This window comes from Akebia trifoliata, chromosome 4 (genome assembly GCF_017979445.1).
Source record: "Akebia trifoliata isolate Shusen 1 chromosome 4, ASM1797944v1, whole genome shotgun sequence".
Lineage (NCBI taxonomy): Eukaryota > Viridiplantae > Streptophyta > Magnoliopsida > Ranunculales > Lardizabalaceae > Akebia > Akebia trifoliata.
Window position 1 is genome coordinate 3,261,383 of NC_141378.1, and position 18,237 is coordinate 3,279,619.

At 38.0% G+C, this 18,237-nt stretch overlaps 2 protein-coding genes and 1 pseudogene across 2 annotated transcripts; 2 read left to right on the plus strand and 1 right to left on the minus strand.

The window, feature by feature from the left end:
• The first annotated feature begins 3,512 nt into the window (after positions 1-3,512).
• On the plus strand, positions 3,513-11,460 carry LOC147402991 (kinase family with ARM repeat domain-containing protein). The gene is made up of 10 exons (XM_086438422.1): positions 3,513-3,677; positions 3,808-3,897; positions 4,492-4,544; positions 4,702-4,777; positions 5,604-5,665; positions 5,758-5,836; positions 5,956-6,015; positions 6,156-7,814; positions 8,511-9,380; positions 9,981-11,460. The coding sequence occupies exons 1-10, from the start codon at positions 3,630-3,632 to the stop codon at positions 11,076-11,078; spliced, it is 4,095 nt and encodes a 1,364-aa protein (XP_086294548.1). The 5' UTR covers positions 3,513-3,629; the 3' UTR covers positions 11,079-11,460.
• A 591-nt stretch (positions 11,461-12,051) lies between these two features.
• On the plus strand, positions 12,052-15,512 carry LOC147402992 (pentatricopeptide repeat-containing protein At1g08070, chloroplastic pseudogene; annotated as a pseudogene).
• A 686-nt stretch (positions 15,513-16,198) lies between these two features.
• LOC147402993 (F-box protein At3g56470-like) lies at positions 16,199-18,150 on the minus strand. Its single transcript, XM_086438428.1, has one exon. The coding sequence runs from the start codon at positions 17,364-17,366 to the stop codon at positions 16,344-16,346; it is 1,023 nt and encodes a 340-aa protein (XP_086294554.1). The 5' UTR covers positions 17,367-18,150; the 3' UTR covers positions 16,199-16,343.
• Positions 18,151-18,237: the final 87 nt, after the last annotated feature.

Consider the following 18,237-nt stretch of genomic DNA (forward strand, 5'->3'; position numbering starts at 1 on the left):
AAATTTTACATTTCTTTTACATACAGCTTATATTTATATAAGTCATCATCATTACTAAATTAGTATTGACGAGGAATTAGCCGCCCTTTCTTGGATTGGGCTTGAGTTGAGTGTTTCATGCTTGATATCGAGTTGGGTGTGAACACGAGTTAGTGTTGTCAAGTGTGAGTTGGATGCGGGTTGATTCCTACCCACCAGAGTTGTAGCCCTTTGACATCCCCTCTCTCTCTCTCTCTTTCCATATATATATATGGCATTCGAAAGCCTTGAAGATAGTCAAACATTTTTTCAATGAATGGGTTAGAGGTTTCATAATGGGCAGATTTTTTGCGATGATGACCTCTGTGACGAGGAGACCATCCTCACTACAAATCAACTCATTCAGAAACTTCTAACCCCATCAAGAGTTGTTTACAAAAATCAAATGGTCAATGACTCTTCAACTTGTAAACTAGGGTTAAAAGTTTTGGAATAAGCTGTTTTGTTGGAAAAATGATATATTCACCTATATAGAAGGAAGCGTTCGGAGGCCATAAAGAAAGCCAAACAGTGTCAAACATTTTTAAAATAATAAGTTAAAAGTTTCAGAATTAGCTGATTTTTTGTGATGATGATCTCCTCATCGTAGAGGTCATCTTCACAAAAAATCAACCCATTCCAACAAATCAAAGCTTGAAACCCTCGTTGAAACATTTCCAGTTGCAAATAAAAATAAGAAAAAAATAGAGTTTGAGAGGGAGAGGAAGAAGAACAAGAGATTACTTTGATGGGTGAGTGCATAGAGAACGAACATTTATTTCATTCAATAGTTCATGGGGTGTGTGCATGGAGAATCTCATTTAGTTAAGTGTGTGCACCAAGGGTTTTTATTTCGTAGGTGTGTATGTCGAGTAAGTGGGTACGTAGAGTGTTTTTTGTGTATGCAAATAGCTCCACCTTATTCAAGAGGGGAGCGAAGAGGAAAGACAACAAAATTGAATGAGTATTATTGGAAAATGGATCAAAATTTGAAGGTTAGTTTTTTAAAAGAGGGAGAGTAGGAAAAGCAATACAGTTGGAGGCATCTTTGGACAGATAAAGAAAATAAAATGTGTCAACGCAAAAGTAATTCTAGAGATACAATATTTGTGTGGATACAAAAAACGAGACAAATGAATGTGATCCACCATTGTGTTTTATTATATAGATGTTGATGTGACCAGGTATAATTTTGTAATCAATGAACACTAGCACCCCCTTAGCAAATAACACAACAATTTCCCAAGATCTAAAAAACTTGTGGTTTACAAGATTCTTCTTATAGGTTTTGAGAGAGGTAAGGAGAATAGTGTACAAGTGTTTCAAGGTTTGAGTTATAAAATAAAACCTTTAGTTTTCTTGCAACATCCCTCTTCAAACTACATGAATCTTGATGTTTATCTTCAACTTTCTTCGTAAGCATGTTGAATATGTATCTTCGATTTTGCAATACTCTTTCTCTCCACTACAAGTCTCGGGGATCTATTCTACCTGCTTTGTGCACACGTGCTTATTCTCAATTAAATAGTAAGGTGTCAAGTTGTACGATATCTCCGTACAACTTGAGATCTCTCTCTCCAAGTGTCACTCTCGTATCCATGGGAGTTAGATACCATATTAATTGATAGAAGATTGCATTTGGATGTATATCAACTTATTTTTACCCTAGCAAGAGGGTTTCTACTCACGGTTGAATTATACCCATAAAGCCACATCAAGCTAGTACAAATTCCATCACTATCCTCATAGCCACAAGGTTACACCACCCTCGTCACGATGATCAAATATGTTCCAACACATAAAGCAATATAATGGGACTATTATCCCAAGTAACCACCATTAGCTTACTCGCATCTCTCATGATCATCATAGGCTTTACGAGCAAGTTCTCAAATAGATTCCAAGTGGGTTGGTTAGATATCATTAAATGACCTACAATAATCACAGTCTTCTGAAAACGAAAAGGGGGTATATGGAAAGAAAGAAATTCTATAACCTTTTAAGAGAAAGTGTGAAAACTAGTTCACGTACACCATCTCAATGCTTGTCCCATCCGATTTGTGAACTTACACATCAAAACTTAAGTCAGATTACTGTTTTATAGAAGTTCAAATTGAGTTCTTTCTGGGCATGGGTTTTGATCCAATGTCTATACTCACAAGGTAGGTTCAATATGAACATTTTTGTATATAGTGACTAGAAAAATTTAATTATGACCCCCCTTGTTCGAGTGGATCCCCCAACAACAAATCAAGTGTAATGAGACAACCAACAATCAAACAATTGCATAGTGATTTGCGATTGAGCGAAACAGTCAGAACAAGTACAAAAAAAAACATAAGAAGACGATGGCAATTCACATAAAACGCTAATATGAACATGTTGAGTTTTGGTGATATAAAACCACCATTCTTTTGTTTCAATAGATTGATGGGCCTTTCCACTTATGTGGGGTATTTTTAATATTTTATTTTACTAGCTTATGAGAAATAAAAGGGGTTCCTAGATGGCAGTTATTGTCCATAAAAGGTGTTTTTCCCTTTGGTTAAGTATGTGAGAAAACATCAAGTCCCTATGTACATATTTTTCTTCTATTGTAAAATCAAGATGCTTAAGGTTTTGAGGGTGATTTTCACATGGTTATTGTAGATTTGTGACAATGAGAGTGGGGTTGATTTCTTATTTGGGTTTTTACTAAAGTTTTATTTTTTTAAAGGTAAATAGGGTTAAAGCAAACCTAGACCAGCTACAACTAAAGTTGGGTGTAGATATTTTGTGGGTTTCATTGGAAAGGTGGAGGTAAATATGAACCTTTATACTTATAATTTCTTCATTGAGTAATGAATTTCCACTTATCGACTTGCCCGTGGATGTAGTCCCATTGTGGGTGAATCACATATATCTTGTGTTGTGGATGTATTCATTTATCTACTTTTTTCTTACTATTACTTGCATTTGCTTTGCACCACTTTATTGGGGTTTGATTGTTGGAATTGATTACTTGGTTGTTAGAAGGGATTAATTTTAATAATCAAGTTTCCATGTGTGGCTTGAGATCTAACCACAATAGAACGACCCAAAAACCATATCATTTTGGAAAGTATGACCCATACCCTAAAATATTTTTTTTTTTGGCCCATTCAAACCTATATGTAGATCATTTAGTGGATTATTAAACAAATGATTGGCAATCATAGTAATTAAACTTTAGCATTTCATATGATTAGTTGTTAACCATTACGTAATCCTTTTTTGCTACCCATTACCACTAATTTTCGGGACCCACAAAAATGCTTCACAAGATATTACCCACATCAAACTTTAGATGCAACAAAATTTGGCTTATAGTGACGTGTTGTTCACTGGGTACTTAACATAATTGTTGTATACACATATGCCACATCAAAACTCGTTCCCATGAGTCCACTTGACACCATCAAGTGTGTCTCGGTTTCAATTTCACCTTTCTCCCGCCTAATCTCCATTTTATTTTATGTATATGTTTTTTAAAAGGAAAAATTCCCAATCTCTCTCACTCACACACACACACACAAAAACCCATTTTCAGACACCAAAATTCGTGGAGAAGCAAATCGAAGATACATTGAAACATGAATCACTATCACATCTATGAAGCCATCGGCCGCGGAAAAAATTCTGTAAGCTCTGCTACTTCTCCATCTTTTTTTCTTCTATTTCTGTTAGGGTTCACTTATTCTATCACAGATCCAATCGAATATTTTTTCTGAGAATTTCTGAACATTGCGAGTTTTCAAATCTTCGACTTAGACCGTCTACAAAGCAAGGAAGAAGAAGACGATCGAATACTTCGCTTGTAAGAGTGTCGATAAATCTCACAAGCCCAAGGTCCTTCAAGAAGTAAGTGTTTTTTTTTTTTTTTTTTGGATTTCTACATTTAATGTAAGATCCTCTGTTTATGTCTCTATCCAGCTTAATTTTTTTTTTTTTTGTGTGGATAAATTAGATTTTATCGATTTTGAAATCATGCTAGGTCGTTCTTGATCTGGAGACAATGTCTAATTCTTTACACCATTTTTATCATGGTTTAGTTATTAACGGATTATTCAACTTTCATGAACTCGATCCAACTTGCAATCAAAATTCCGTTAATAGACACATTGTCTTTCCTTTGGTTAATCAACTAGAACAAATTAGGTGCTGAAACGACTTTAATCTGTGCCCTTTTGTTCTGGTCACAAATCTAGTCCCTGTTCGTTCCATGGTCGGTGGCTAGCGGGCATGCAGTGTGTTTGTGTGTGTTTTGGGAGGGGTGTGTACTCCAATGGGTATCCATTTAATCCCTCAATTTCTAAGTTGTCCAACAAACCTTCCAGTTAATTAGACTCTTAGTAAGGTGATACGTGCATCATAATGGAAACCCTTTTTTTTCCCTGATTCTATCTCAGTATCTTGTATACACTATTGGTTAACTTGCTTTTTTGGTTCATGCAGGTACGGATTCTTCATTCTCTAGATCATCCCAATATACTGAAATTTTATGCTTGGTACGGGAATTTGGAATGCATACTCGCCTTTTTGATCTCTTAGAATGCACTATTGATCAGTTTTACATGACTAGATTGTTTAATGACCTTCTTTCTGATACTTCTGAAATTTTGATCAATTAACTCTTCTTGGTATCTGTTGCTACTCTACTTGAAGGTATGAGACTTCAGCTCACTTATGGTTGGTCTTGGAATACTGCGTTGGTGGAAATCTCATGACTTTATTACGTCAGGTACCATTATTATTTACCTTCCATTCGTCCCTCATTTGATATCAAGCATGAAATAAGCATATCCTGGTTGCTTGGTAATGCCAGAAGTAGGTCAAAACTCTGCCACACAATTTTTAGTGATTGATGTTTTTTTTTTGGCTGGTTAGTAGTGCCTTAAATAGTGTATTCATGTAATGGGTAATATGGATGCTGTGTGAAGAATTGATTCTTGTACATCTAATGCATTGATTCCATCTTTTGTAAACCACAAAAGATATGGATGATAAATAAGCGAACTGAAAATACCCAAGACGCCAAATATATATTATTTTCATAATAGGAAAGCTTCTTTCCAGGAAGCTTTGTACCTTTGAGTCTCACTGTGAAAATGATTGCTATGCTAGTGCTGCATTTTTCATTTAGATTTCCCCCTTTCATTAGGATGACTACTTTCAGTTGACTTGAGCACACAAATCTCTGGTAATAAAACAACTGGAAAATTACAAATGATTTGTATTGAAGTGGTGTGATAGAAATTAAAAAGCTTTAGATATAGTTGGATGGTTTAATTGGGTTCATGTTGCCAAGCCCAAATAATCAGAACCTCAGATCATAATTATGAGTTATGACTGTATTAGGATGGTCAAATGTAGGTCTCTGAACAGGTCCTTATATTTTTATTTAGCTTTTTATGTAGATGTGTTTATTAAGAAAGGAAATAAAGTTGAGGAAAATCCCCAACACACAAAATCAGCTTTCATGGAGTCGTAACTCGTTAAGTTTCTATAAAACTTACCAATCTTCATTACATTGTCATAATTTGGAATACTATGAATTGGGGTTGCAGGATGGTCAGCTTCCTGAAGATTCAATACATGACTTTGCCCGTGATCTTGTCAAAGCTTTGCAGTAAGAAATGCTCATTAGCCTTGATATTTCATGGTTGTAGATACATATTTTATTCTTCAAGTTAATGTCTGGATATGGAAACTATTGTACAGGTTTTTACATTCAAACGGAATCATATACTGTGACTTAAAACCATCAAACATCCTACTGGATGAGCATGGATGCACTAAGGTAGTTAGTTACCTTCCTTTTTCCTCTCTTATTTGAGTTGTTGTCAATCTCTCACTGATGTTATTCTGTATCTTTTGCTTTTTGATATCTGTTTTCTTCTGTCTCTCTGTGCATCACAGCTTTGTGATTTCGGATTAGCGAGAAGATTGAATGATAAATCCAAAATTCCTTCCTCCCAGGTTGGTTCCTCTTAACTATTGCAATGGTGCCCTTTCATTTAGTCCTTAAAAAGAAGAAGCAAGAATAGCTTTTTTACATGTTGAAAAGTAGCATCTGATTCTTGTTTCTTTCTTTGTTATTTGTTTTGGCACTTAATTAGCTGCCGCAGGCAAAGCGTGGAACACCATGCTATATGGCACCTGAGCTGTTTCAGGATGTAGGAGTCCATTCTTATGCTTCCGATTTTTGGGCACTTGGTTGTGTATTGTATGAATGTTATGCAGGGAGGCCTCCCTTTGTAGGAAAAGAATTCACTCAGCTAGTAAAATCCATCCTTTCTGATCAAATTCCACCTCTTCCGGGTAATCCAAGCCGCAGTTTTGTCAATTTGATCAACTCTCTTTTGATAAAGGATCCAGCAGAAAGAGTACAGTGGCCTGAGCTTTGTACTCATAGTTTTTGGAGAACAACATTCACCGCATTGCCTCTACCCTCTCAGCCCGATTTCACTAATATGATTGAACTTTCTGCTAAACCATATCTTTCAGAACGTAATGGTGATAAACCTCTCCACAACAAGACACCACCCAAATCTCGTGAAAGAGATGCAAAGGGAGTCAATAAACATGATGAAAATTCTATTTCTGGGGCTAGAGGCTTTGAAACACCGGTAAAGAATGTAACCAATGGTCTGAAAACTCAAAAGAAAATATCTAGCAAAGTTGTTGAGGAGAAGCAAAAAGAGGTTTCAAGTGCTACAAGGGGAGTGAATCTTCTAAGGCTCTCAAGGATAGCAAAAACAAATTTGCACAAAGAGAATGAGAAGGAAAACTACCGGAGGCCCTTGCCTAATAGCTCTAAGAACGATGCCGAAGTACAACTAGAGGACAATGATATGGAACTTGATTTTGATGAGAATACTGAGGGTGAATCGCATGAAGAATCTGATGGGTCTGATAATCCCACTTGTACTCCTGAAGAAAAACCGACAATTCAAAACCAGGATCATGGGAAGATGGAAGAGACCGATCATAAAGCAAAGCAATCGGATGCTGAAACTGAGATCGATATGATGATTTCTGATGATTCGAAAACACTTGAAGAAGAATCAAGTTTGGAACATGTTGAAGTGGCTGCTACACCACCCAGTGTTGGTAACCAGCGAAAAGTTCCACGAGTTAAAACAGGATCAGGTAGTGGCCCTGATTCAGATTCGAGCAAGTCATCTAATAATCTCTCAGATGTGCTTTGGCATCCATCTGATCTTGCAGTCAGACCTGTAATGCCCAGCAGAAAAGGTGATAAAGCTTCAGAAGCAATGCTGTTGCTTCCGTTTGATGCATCACCAGCATCTGATTTCGTGAAGATAACTAGAGAGAACTTGGATGCATTAAACAATCGTATTATATCCATTTTGTCTGGGAACACCTCTGTTGGAGAGAAGCAGAATGTGATCAGATACTTGGAGATGTTAAGTGGGAATGTTGATGCTGCAAATATCTTAACCAATGGGCCGGTAATGCTGGTTCTTGTCAAAATGCTTCGACTATCAAAGGCTTCCGCATTGCGTGTTCAACTTGCTTCAGTGGTTGGTTTATTGATTCGACATTCTACTTTCATCGAAGATGATTTGGCAAGTTCTGGACTTTTGAGAGCATTAACAGATGGCCTCAGAGACAAACAGGAAAAAGTGAGGAGATTTTCTATGGCTGCTTTGGGTGAACTGTTATTCTACATATCCACTCAAGATGGGCAAAATAGAGAGAATAATACCTTGGAATCTCCATCAAAAGATAATCGGTCTGCATCTAGTTGGCAGGTTAGCTTCTATCATATTGAGCTTAAATTTTGTATGTTAGCAAAACCTTTGAAGCATGATATATTACCAAGAGTCTGACTAGCCTTACTAAGTTAGTAAGGATTTCACCCTTATTAAGGGTCCTTAGGCTCAACTTGTGGCATCTGAAAACATGATCTGATGCTTCAGGGTTGTAGAGGACAAAATTCTATGAACTTTGAAAAAAAAAAAAATCCAAAAAAAAGCTATTTTTCACTGTAGAATTTTAATTTTAAATTTTGGAGTCAGGAGGAAGTTCTGAAGCTGTCCATTTTCAAAACCTTGGATCAAGCCCAAAGAAATATCTTTTTGATTTTTTTTTTGTTTTGACCTGAGTTTTTCCATGAAATCTAGAGGGCTGTGGTGTTGGATTGCCAATGTGGTAATCTATTTGAGCAAAGCGACCCTTAGTAAGGCTTAAGACCTTACTAAGTAAGGAAAGTGTTTTTCTATTACCAATTGTAAATGTCTTTTCTATTTGTAAATGGTTCCTAATATCGTATAGGGGGGAACTTCTTTTTCCTTAAATTTAGTTGACAATTTCACAGATTAAAGAGGGTTGTTGAAGAAAACTTTTAGGCATTCAGAAGAAGCTACCCCTTGCTAATTTATTAATTAAAATTCTTCATTTTTTCAAAACAAGAATTTTTATGAGTATATATTTATTCCTTTATTCAGGTTCCTAGTCCAGTTATTTCATTGGTGTCATCCATTTTACGCAAAGGAGAAGATGATGTAACTCAGCTTTATGCTCTAAGAACAATTGAGAACATTTGCAGTCAAGGAGCGGACTGGGCAGCTCGTTTTACTACCCAGGATGTGATCAGTAACCTATGCTACATCTTTAAAGCTGCCACAAAACAGGAAACCACAAGGCTCACTGCTGGATCATGTTTGGTACGTCTGGTTCGGTTCAGCCCTTCAAGCATACAATCAGTATTGGAGAAGTTTTCATTCAAGGACACTGCATCTGCTGTTGTCAAAGGCAATGCAAGAGAGCAACAGATCAGCTTGAACCTTTTAAACATGGCCATGCTTGGAAGCCATATGTTCACTAACATGGGTAGACACCTTCTTCCCCTTGTGGAAGACAAGCATCTTGTACCAAGCCTTCTGTCTCTTATTGAACAGGGAGGTGAAGTGTTGCGGGGGAAGGCACTTATATTTGTAGCTCTCCTTTGTAAGAACAGCCGTAGATGGCTTCCTCATTTCTTTTGCAATGAGAAGTTATTGTCGGCGATGGACAGGTTGGCAAAAGAGAAGGACAGCTATGTTCAACAATGCATGGATGCTTTTGTGCAGGTCGTGGCTAGTACCGTGCCGGGATTACTAGAGACTATAACTGGGGATATTCAACAAATTATGGGAGGGAGACGCCATGGGCATATTGCTTCTCTTAGCAGCCGAGGCACTCAAAAGGCCAGCTTTCATTTGCTCCCCGTCATTCTCCATCTTCTGACAAGCTCATTATTCAAGCACAGAGTCGTAAGCCATCACGTCCTGCTCCAGTTGGCAAATCTCATCAAGCTTGTGGAGTCACCTTTCCAGGTATATGCAGTTAAGAGCTTAGCTTGCATTTCATGTCATCATGTCGCTTTCTGGTCATATACTTCATCATGAAATGCTTCTTTCAATGTTCATACCAATCGAGATAAGTAATGGTCTAAAATCTCCCAACTCAGTTCTACAACATCTGTAAACATACCACAATTGTCTGCTTGCAGTAAGTTAAGGTGAATTGGTTAACTTGACCTTGTTAAACAAACAAATGCGAAACTACCTGTTATCCAAAAAAGACTAAGATTCCTACTAATAGACAAAAATCCCCGACACGATTAGTTACAAATGCTTTTTTACAAGCGTCCGCAATTGGTCATGTGAACCAAAAACCTAGAAATTGCTTGAAGGGTGGGAAGCCTCCTTATGCTACTCATCCAATTTCTTCTAAACTTTCAACAACTCAGGTAGCTATCTAAAAGGTTATTTTTTGTTAAAAATAGTTTTAAAACTCTCAGGAACGAATCCTACTTCTGCAAGCTCATAGTCAACTTGCCAAGTCGTTGACGAGTGTAGTGTGCATGATATTTTTATTTTTTGGCTGAGCTAGCAAGAAATAGAGTGTAAATGATATAATTGGTTGAATTGCAGGGAAGAGATGACTTCCAAATAGCCCTTTTGAAAATTCTTGAATCTGTCTCAGAGGAGCCCTCTGTCATTCTTGAAGACCCTAACATTTTTTTCTCTCAAGTTCTCCCTAGTTTGGCTGTGCTGTACAAGGGCAACAAAGACGGAGATGCCAGATTCTTGTGTCTGAAAATTTTGTTTGATGTGATGGTCGTTTTCTTGAATGAACCATCAGAAGATGAACAAAGAACAGAGGATCTGAAATCAATATCTAATACTCATTTCCTCACCATCTATCCCACCTTGATTGAGGACGAAGATCCCATTCCTATGTATGCACAGAAGCTCCTGGTGATGCTCATTGAGTTCAATTACATTAAAATCTCAGACATTCTGCATCTAAAAACTGTCTCACAGTGCTTTGAGTTTCTGCTCGGTGATGTCTCTAGTGCGAACGTGAACAATGTTAAGCTTTGCCTGGCACTGGCATCTGCCCCTGAATTGGAAACGAAGATACTCACTCAGTTAAGAGTAGTTCGAAGAATTGGCAACCTTTTGGAATTTGTGAATGCAAAGGAGATGGAAGATTTTCTTGAACCAACTCTTGATCTATGCAAAGCTTTTCTTCTACGTGGCATTGGTAGAAAAAAAGGCTTGGTCTACTCGAAAGAACCCGATCTTTTGGGTGATAATTCCTTTGATATGAGCATTGCAGTAAAGGATATATCTGATTTCGGTAGCAATGTTGGTGTCTTGTTGGAATTGAGTGGGTCCCATGAACAAAGGATTGCAGATTTAGCATCCGAGTGTGTGATTTTATTGCTCAAGGCAGCCCCAAGAGAAGCCACAACTGGACTGTTGGCAAACCTTCCCAAGGTTAGTGGGGTCCTGGAGTCGTGGCGCCATGGTGTCTCTAACTTACTGTTGCAGCGCATGCTGCATGCTCTTGGTTATTCTTGTAGGCAATATCTGTCTCAAGCGATGATACTGTCGATATCTATACCTGAGATCACAAGAATCGAAGCCATTGTTTCTGATCTTAAAAGCTCAAGCATACCTAGTGTTGCCAATGCTGCTTCGGTTGTGGGATTGGAGTTGCAGCGGCTGCCACGCTGCATCTGAAATATGATTTTTCCTGCATTAGCAGAGAATGGTGAAGCATTCAGGTACTGTTAAAGGTCATTAATAGAAAATGAAGGATCCTCTTATTGAGTTAAGTTCATATTTTTTCTGATAATATTATAGGACCGAATTTTGATCGGTCCTTCGTATAATCTATGTATACTTTGTAGTATCGCTAATATGTTCAATTTGGTATTATGATCTCTATTGTTGCACTTGCATTTTCATGCACTTTTCATATCTTGGTTAAGTACTTATCTTAATATGGTACTGTGATCAGGAATAAATCTAAGATTAGAAAATGTACTTTGTTATCACCTATATGTCTCAGGATCCTTGTATTGGCTACCATTATTCCATGTTTTATGTTGTTTTTTAATTTGTAAATTTGTTGTGAAATTAATTGCATTCTTTTATGATACTAAAGAACCTGTACCAATGGTTATGATGATCCCACGATGAACTCTAGCCATTCTTGCATGTATTTCACAGTATCTTTGTTTCCTGCAAATGGTACTTGACATATGGGCTGTGCTTGGCTTACTGGCAACTTCACAGTTTCATGTGTTGCAAAATTTTACTTCTGCTTGGTCCTGTTTAGTCCTAATGCTGGAAATTCACTTCAAAACTTTGTGGGTACGGATTGACCTGGACTGGGTGTGAAAGCAAGCAAGAGAGATTGGAGGGGTCTTGTGGTGCAAAACTAAGCAACATTCAAATGGTGAACCGAAAAAATGGTAAGGCAAATTGGAAAGCATGCATACCCAAATAGTTTGGGAAGTTTCAGGATGATTGGAAACTGTGCTAATTCTCAATTCAGTATGGTTTAATGTGAACATTTTTCTGCTCTCATTGAAAAATCATTTATATAAAAATATTTGATTTTCTTGCAAACGGGCAGCAGCAATAACATTTTCATATTGAGTTTCTCACCCCTAGTTAAAAATTGCACAGTACTGAAACTCATTCTAACTCAACTCAAATCAACATAGATGGTCACCGAAACTCAATTCATCTCAAGCTCAAATCAACAGGGATAATAAGGTCAATCATTGAACCCTGAGGGGTTGGCTCAATGGCAATTTTGGACTGATAAGTGGTTAATGCACGTAGGTCTTGAATTCGATACTCGGTATGAGCATGAATTCCTTAGGGGCCACCTGCCAGAGCGCACCCTCACTTACCTGGTGTGTGTGATGAGTGGGCATTGCACGTGCCCCAGGACTAATCCTTGGACAAGATAATGGTCTATGGACTGGGCAAAGCCCATATACCAGCCAGTTATAAATAATACTAATAATATTTTTTTTTTCAATTACACTTATTACCCACAATATGAAAATTGATATGATACCCAATGTACCCTTCAATTTATAGATAATGCCTCCATTTCCCTCACCACTTTTGAATTATTTAATGGGCAATTTAGTCATTTCAGATGCTATCAGTTATCTGGTTCAAGTGAACGTTGAGAAGTTTAAATTTCCCTCCAAATAGATAAGATAAGAAGGAAACAAATACAGAACCAGCAATTTTAATGGAGACTTTTGTGTTAGATCCCATTGGAAGACCTCCTCACTTTGTTCCAAGATCTAAAGACCAGCAACACTTATCTTTCTTACTGCAACAAAACCCTCTCCTCAAATTACACCAACTCAAGCAAATCCAAGCTCAGCTCTTCCGCAGATCCCTTCACCAAGACAACATTCTCATAACAAAGCTGATCTCCACTTGTTCTGCTTCGGGTACTGTAGATTACGCTACTCGTCTCTTCAATTATGTCCAAGAACCTGACCTCGTCCTCTGTAATTCCATGCTCAGGGTTTATGTCAAAAATTGTTTCTTTGAACAAGTTCTCCTCTTTTATGTACAATTGCAGCAAAAAGAACTCTCCCCAGACCATTTCACCTTCCCTTATGTTCTCAAGGCTTGTGCCGCCATGTCCAATTTCAGTCTTGGACAGCAAATCCATTCCTGTTTGGTGAAGAGTAATTCTGTTTGTGATGATGTTTTTGTGCTGAATTCTCTCTTGGACATGTATTTTAAGTGCCGGAAGGATGAATTTGCAATGCGGGTGTTTCGGGGAATCTCCGAACCGAATTCAATTTCTTGGAATATAATGGTTTCTGGGTTTTTAAGTTCGGGTGATTTGAAGTCTGCACGGAAGCTTTTTGATGAAATGCCTCATAGAGATGTGGTTTCTTGGAATACGATGGTAAGTGCTTATGCGAAATTTGGGGAGTTAGAAAATGCTAAAAAGTTGTTCAATGAGATGCCAGAGAGGAATTTAGTCTCATGGAACGCTTTGATTTCTGGGTTTTCTAAGAATGGACAGAACGATGAGGCATTGTCGATTTTTTCTCAAATGTTGAAAACCAGAATCAAACCCGACAACACCACTATACTTTCAGTTGTGTCAGCTGTGAGTGGGGCAAACTTATCTGAAGATGAGGTTGAACAGATTGTTGGGTTTGCAAGTTTAGTAAATTCAATTTCTGTTTCAACGGCAATCTTGAGTCTATATGCTAAGCTTGGGAGAATCGATGATGCTAGGCGAATTTTTGATGAGATTCCCGAGAAAGATATTGTGACATGGAATGCTATGATTGCTGGGTATTCACAGAACCAAAGACCAGCGGAAGCAATTGAATTATTTCGGTGGATGCAATCGGAGTGCGGGGTTGGGGTGAAACCCGATGGCGTAACCATGGTTAGCATTATAACTTCTTGCGCCCAAATGGGTGCATTGGGTTTGGGTGAATGGGTACATGCTTACATTGAGAAGAACAGGATTGAGTTGGATTTGTTCTTGGAAACTTCTCTTATCGACATGTATGCTAAATGTGGAGATTTAGATCAATCTCGTCGAATGTTTCAAGGGATGACTACAAGGGACTTGGCTTCTTGGAATGCAATGATCAAAGGGTTGGCTATACATGGGAAAGGAGATGAAGCATTCAAAATCTTTTCTATGATGGAAAGAAATGGGGTGATGCCCAATGAGATAACCTTTATAGCCTTACTTACTGCAAGTAGTCATGGTGGTCTGGCATCCAAGGGCTTGGCGTTGTTTGATCTGATGCAAACCCAATATGGCATTGTTCCACGGATTGAACATTATGGTTGTGTTGTTGATCTACTCGGTCGAGCCGGACGGATAGAGGATGCTTTTGAGTTTGTCAGAAATATGCCCATTGAACCTGACAAGGTTGTTTGGGGGGCTCTGCTTAGTGCGTGTCGATCACATCAAAATTTAGAATTGGCTGAAGAAGCGGCTCATAGGCTCGTTGAGTTGGACCCAAGACATGATGGTAATTATGTACTTTTGTCAAATGTGTATGCTTCCGTTGGGAAATGGGGGGATGTTGAGAAGGTCAGAGCACGCATGAGGGCACAACACGTGAAAAAAACTCCTGGATGTAGTGCAGTTGAACTTGAGGGTGTTGTTCATGAGTTTGTTGCGGGGGACAGGTCTCACCCGAGATTCCAAGAGATTTATGGAGCTTGGGATGAGCTTGTGAAGCGGATCAAGCCAATGGGGTATGTGCCAGACACGGGAGCCATATTGAGGAACTTGGATGAAGAGGATAGGGAGGAGGCAATATATCGTCACAGCGAGAAGTTGGCCTTAACATTTGCACTCATTAGTTCCAAACCCAAAACACCAATCAGGATTGTGAAGAACTTGAGGATTTGTGGGGATTGTCATGGGACCATGGAACTGGTGTCTAAGCTTGAAGGAAGAGAAATAATTGTTAGGGACCGTAACCGTTTCCACCATTTTAAAGCGGGTAATTGTTCTTGTGGGGGATATTGGTGAGAAGAAAAGCCAAGGAAACAAGAGGCAAGTAAAGCGAAGAAACCATTGTTTGAGCATGTACAAGGAAGACTGACATCGTGGGGTGAGATGGAGTGTAAGAATTAAGATGCTCACGATTCGCGAAGGATTCAAACAATCCAGATCCAGATCCAGATCCGAAATCTACTCAAATTCATATTACAATATCCAAACCCAATTCATGATCCATTTTATATAATCTGAATCCAACTCATGTACAAATAAGCAGGTCAGATTACATAAGTTGTACACATGCATTTGTACAGTGAGTGATCTGAACGGATCCAATACACCCGAACGCACAAATCCAGATCCAATTGCAATGCACACAAATCCAACTTGGGTGATGTTCTCTGGATCCACCAGATGGTTTTTTGTATTTGGATTCGTTCTCTAAAACCTTCTCAAGATGGTTACATAAGATCAGATCAAATTTGAATGGAAGAGATCTATCCACTAGTGGGTCCATTCTATATACAAAATAAGATAAAAAATAGAGAAGGTGCCAGGTAGTTTAGTTGGTAAAGTCTATGTGTTAGGAGTGTCCACGGGTACCTATGTAATGGAATCGAAATCGAAAATCCCTTTTAGGTTCTACTTGTGGGTATTTTGACAACATTTTTTTTAGTGTAACTATAAATCTTTTTATTGTGCATCCCGAGGCAAATGATCTATAGTTCTGTGATGGGGGCATGTGTCAAAAGGCGGCGTCATATTATCACGACCCTTTTTTAATACTATTACATGATTTAAGGTTTTCTTAGAAAATTTTTCAAGTTTAAAATAAGGCCATCTCTTTTAAAGGTTTATTACTTGTAAAGAAGATGAGTTTTTATTTTTGAAAAAAAATACATTAAGTCATGTCTTTAGTGGAACAAATAATGATTAAATTGATAGTTTGAAGATTATAGATTAATTTTTTTGAAGAAATAATTTTTATATATTTATAATGATGATTTGATTTGAGATAATTTTTTTCCACTTCATTTTTGAGGATGGGAACCAATGGGGTAAATGTGTTTCTTGGTGGTTCCAATTTCACTTATTTTATAACCAGAACTAGGATCGACAAGAATTGGATAAAAAAAATGTAATGATTATGATTCTAAGTACGTTAATTATACCATCGTTCTCATGGTCACAATTTCCTCCATCATGGTCTCAATAAAAACACAAAAGAAATAATAAAACAAAAAATAATATGAGATCGATTATTACCAGTGTTTTTGAAAATTGTAAGTGATTTTTTAGCCCCCATCAAAAGAAATTGAAAAAATTAAATCCCTATTTTGACATCTCGTCTCGAATGATATCAAGTTAGGCAAGTCATCTTAAAGTAACTAAATTAATATTATTGTTATTATAAAGAAGGAACATTAAATGAAATTGAATCCTAATATCTAAAACTCATATAATCATCAAAATCCTTAATTCGATGGATTGATCCAGATTGGTGTGTACCGCGAGTCAAACTTCGTAGACAAATAAACCATCTCTTCTTTACAATCACAGCCATCCAATTTGTAGACCGCACACTTCCTATCAGACCTATGGGCAGCAACAAAAACTTTCTTCTCCATCTTTTGATTCGATCTCATCAAAAAAGCAAAAGAACCATATGGGCCGAGAAACACCGTATCATCTCCCAATTCCTCAACTCTCACCAACTCCACCGCCTCCTCTCCTTCGCGCTTCATCAATTTATAAATCGCAATAAGATCCCCAGAATGACCACTCGCTCCAGCAAATAGCTCTCCACCCGATTCCACCAGGTACGAGTTTCTCACGCTTGGACGTTTCGACTCGTACAGGACACTCCACGTAACTGTATCCGCATTAAAAGATCCGATCGTTCCATGTGAATCGGTACAGTAAACGATACCGTTACAGTAAATAGCTTGCACCGCTGTACTAAAACCGGTACTCTGATATGTCGAAGTAGTCCATCTCGGATCGCCGACACGTAACACATCGATGTGGATTTGGGTTCGATTGTACGGCTTTTCGATAGCGAAAACCATGCAATCTCTTGAAGTAGGAGAAGCAGAGAAGGCAGCGACATCGAAGTAGTTTTTACGATAAGGGAGTTCGATTCTTACACGTGTTAAGGGATTGAAGAAGAAGAGAGAAGAAGTTTGCCGCGATAGAAGGAGAAGCCATCCGTGTCCTGATGAGAGACACTGGACTGAGAATCTGAGTTCGGGGATTTCGATGGTTTTTAGGATTTTGTTGATGGGATCGAACAATGCGTGAGTTATTGATCCAGTGAGTTCTTCGAAGAATAAGAGACATGGTTTCTGAACTCGAGTGAAGACATTGATCTCCCTGTTGTTGTTGGTGGTGGTGGTGGTGGTGGTGGTGGTGATGCTGCTCTCAGTGTTGTTGTTGTTGGTGGTGGTGGTGATACTGCTCTCAGTTTGATCTTCTTCAGATATGAAAAGGAGACCCATTGCAGACAAATCGAACAGTACTGTTTTTTTTTTTTATTATTTTGTTTTGGGGTTATATCGACTTATATAGAGGGAAGAGTGGTTGATTTGACTCCTAAGTCGAGTCAAAGTAGACGTACGGTAGAGATGGGATGATATACAATGCAGGTTTCAAAGGGAATCCCTAGAAAATTGATTGCCTCCTAAGCCGTTAAGTTGAACTTTCCTTTAAAGTGTGGTTTCTTTCCACTTCTGGTAGGATTCTATTTTGAGTCTCTCGGGAGATGAGACGTAATCAGACTCCCAGTCTAATTATGAACACAAACACGTGGCATATTCCTTATTTTCTGTTCTTTGCAACATACTTTGTTTCTACCTTCTATTTTGTGTTCTTGGGTTAGGTCAAAATTTTTAAGGGCACCAACCTGGATCGGTTTCGTGGATCCTATAGAATGTGTAAAAATATTCGATTATATTATATATTTTGTTTAAAAATATGAAATTTATTTAGAATTTGAATATCAAACCGGGTTTCGCTCTTGTTATTGGATCGGTTTTGGATCTTCATATTGAGAATGAGATTTAATAAAACCCCGCCCAATACCTTATAAGATCAGGTCCGAGTCCAGACAACTTATTTGATTAGTAATTTAATACCAATTCGATCCGATCCAATCCAGACCCAATCTATTGAAAGCCCTATCTACAAGTGCGTGCTTTAGCCAGGATTTCAATAGTGGGCTTTAAAACAAAAGCCCTAGACAAAGTCCCTGCCCATAGAGCTAAGCTCCAATTCTTCTGGAAGAACAGAGAAAGTTACAGGCACCAGAGTCGTCAATGCTTTAAAAAAAAAAAATACACAAATCATGATAGATAGATAGATAGAATTACA

Excerpts from the sequence above, each read along its gene's own strand:
- LOC147402991 (XM_086438422.1), top strand. The coding sequence starts at position 3,630 with ATGAATCACTATCACATCTATGAAGCCATCGGCCGCGGAAAAAATTCT. Across the intron at positions 6,016-6,155 it reads CCAAAATTCCTTCCTCCCAG|CTGCCGCAGGCAAAGCGTGG; the intron begins GTTGGTTCCTCT and ends GCACTTAATTAG. Across the intron at positions 9,381-9,980 it reads TTGTGGAGTCACCTTTCCAG|GGAAGAGATGACTTCCAAAT; the intron begins GTATATGCAGTT and ends GTTGAATTGCAG.
- LOC147402993 (XM_086438428.1), bottom strand. The coding sequence starts at position 17,366 with ATGGGTCTCCTTTTCATATCTGAAGAAGATCAAACTGAGAGCAGTATC.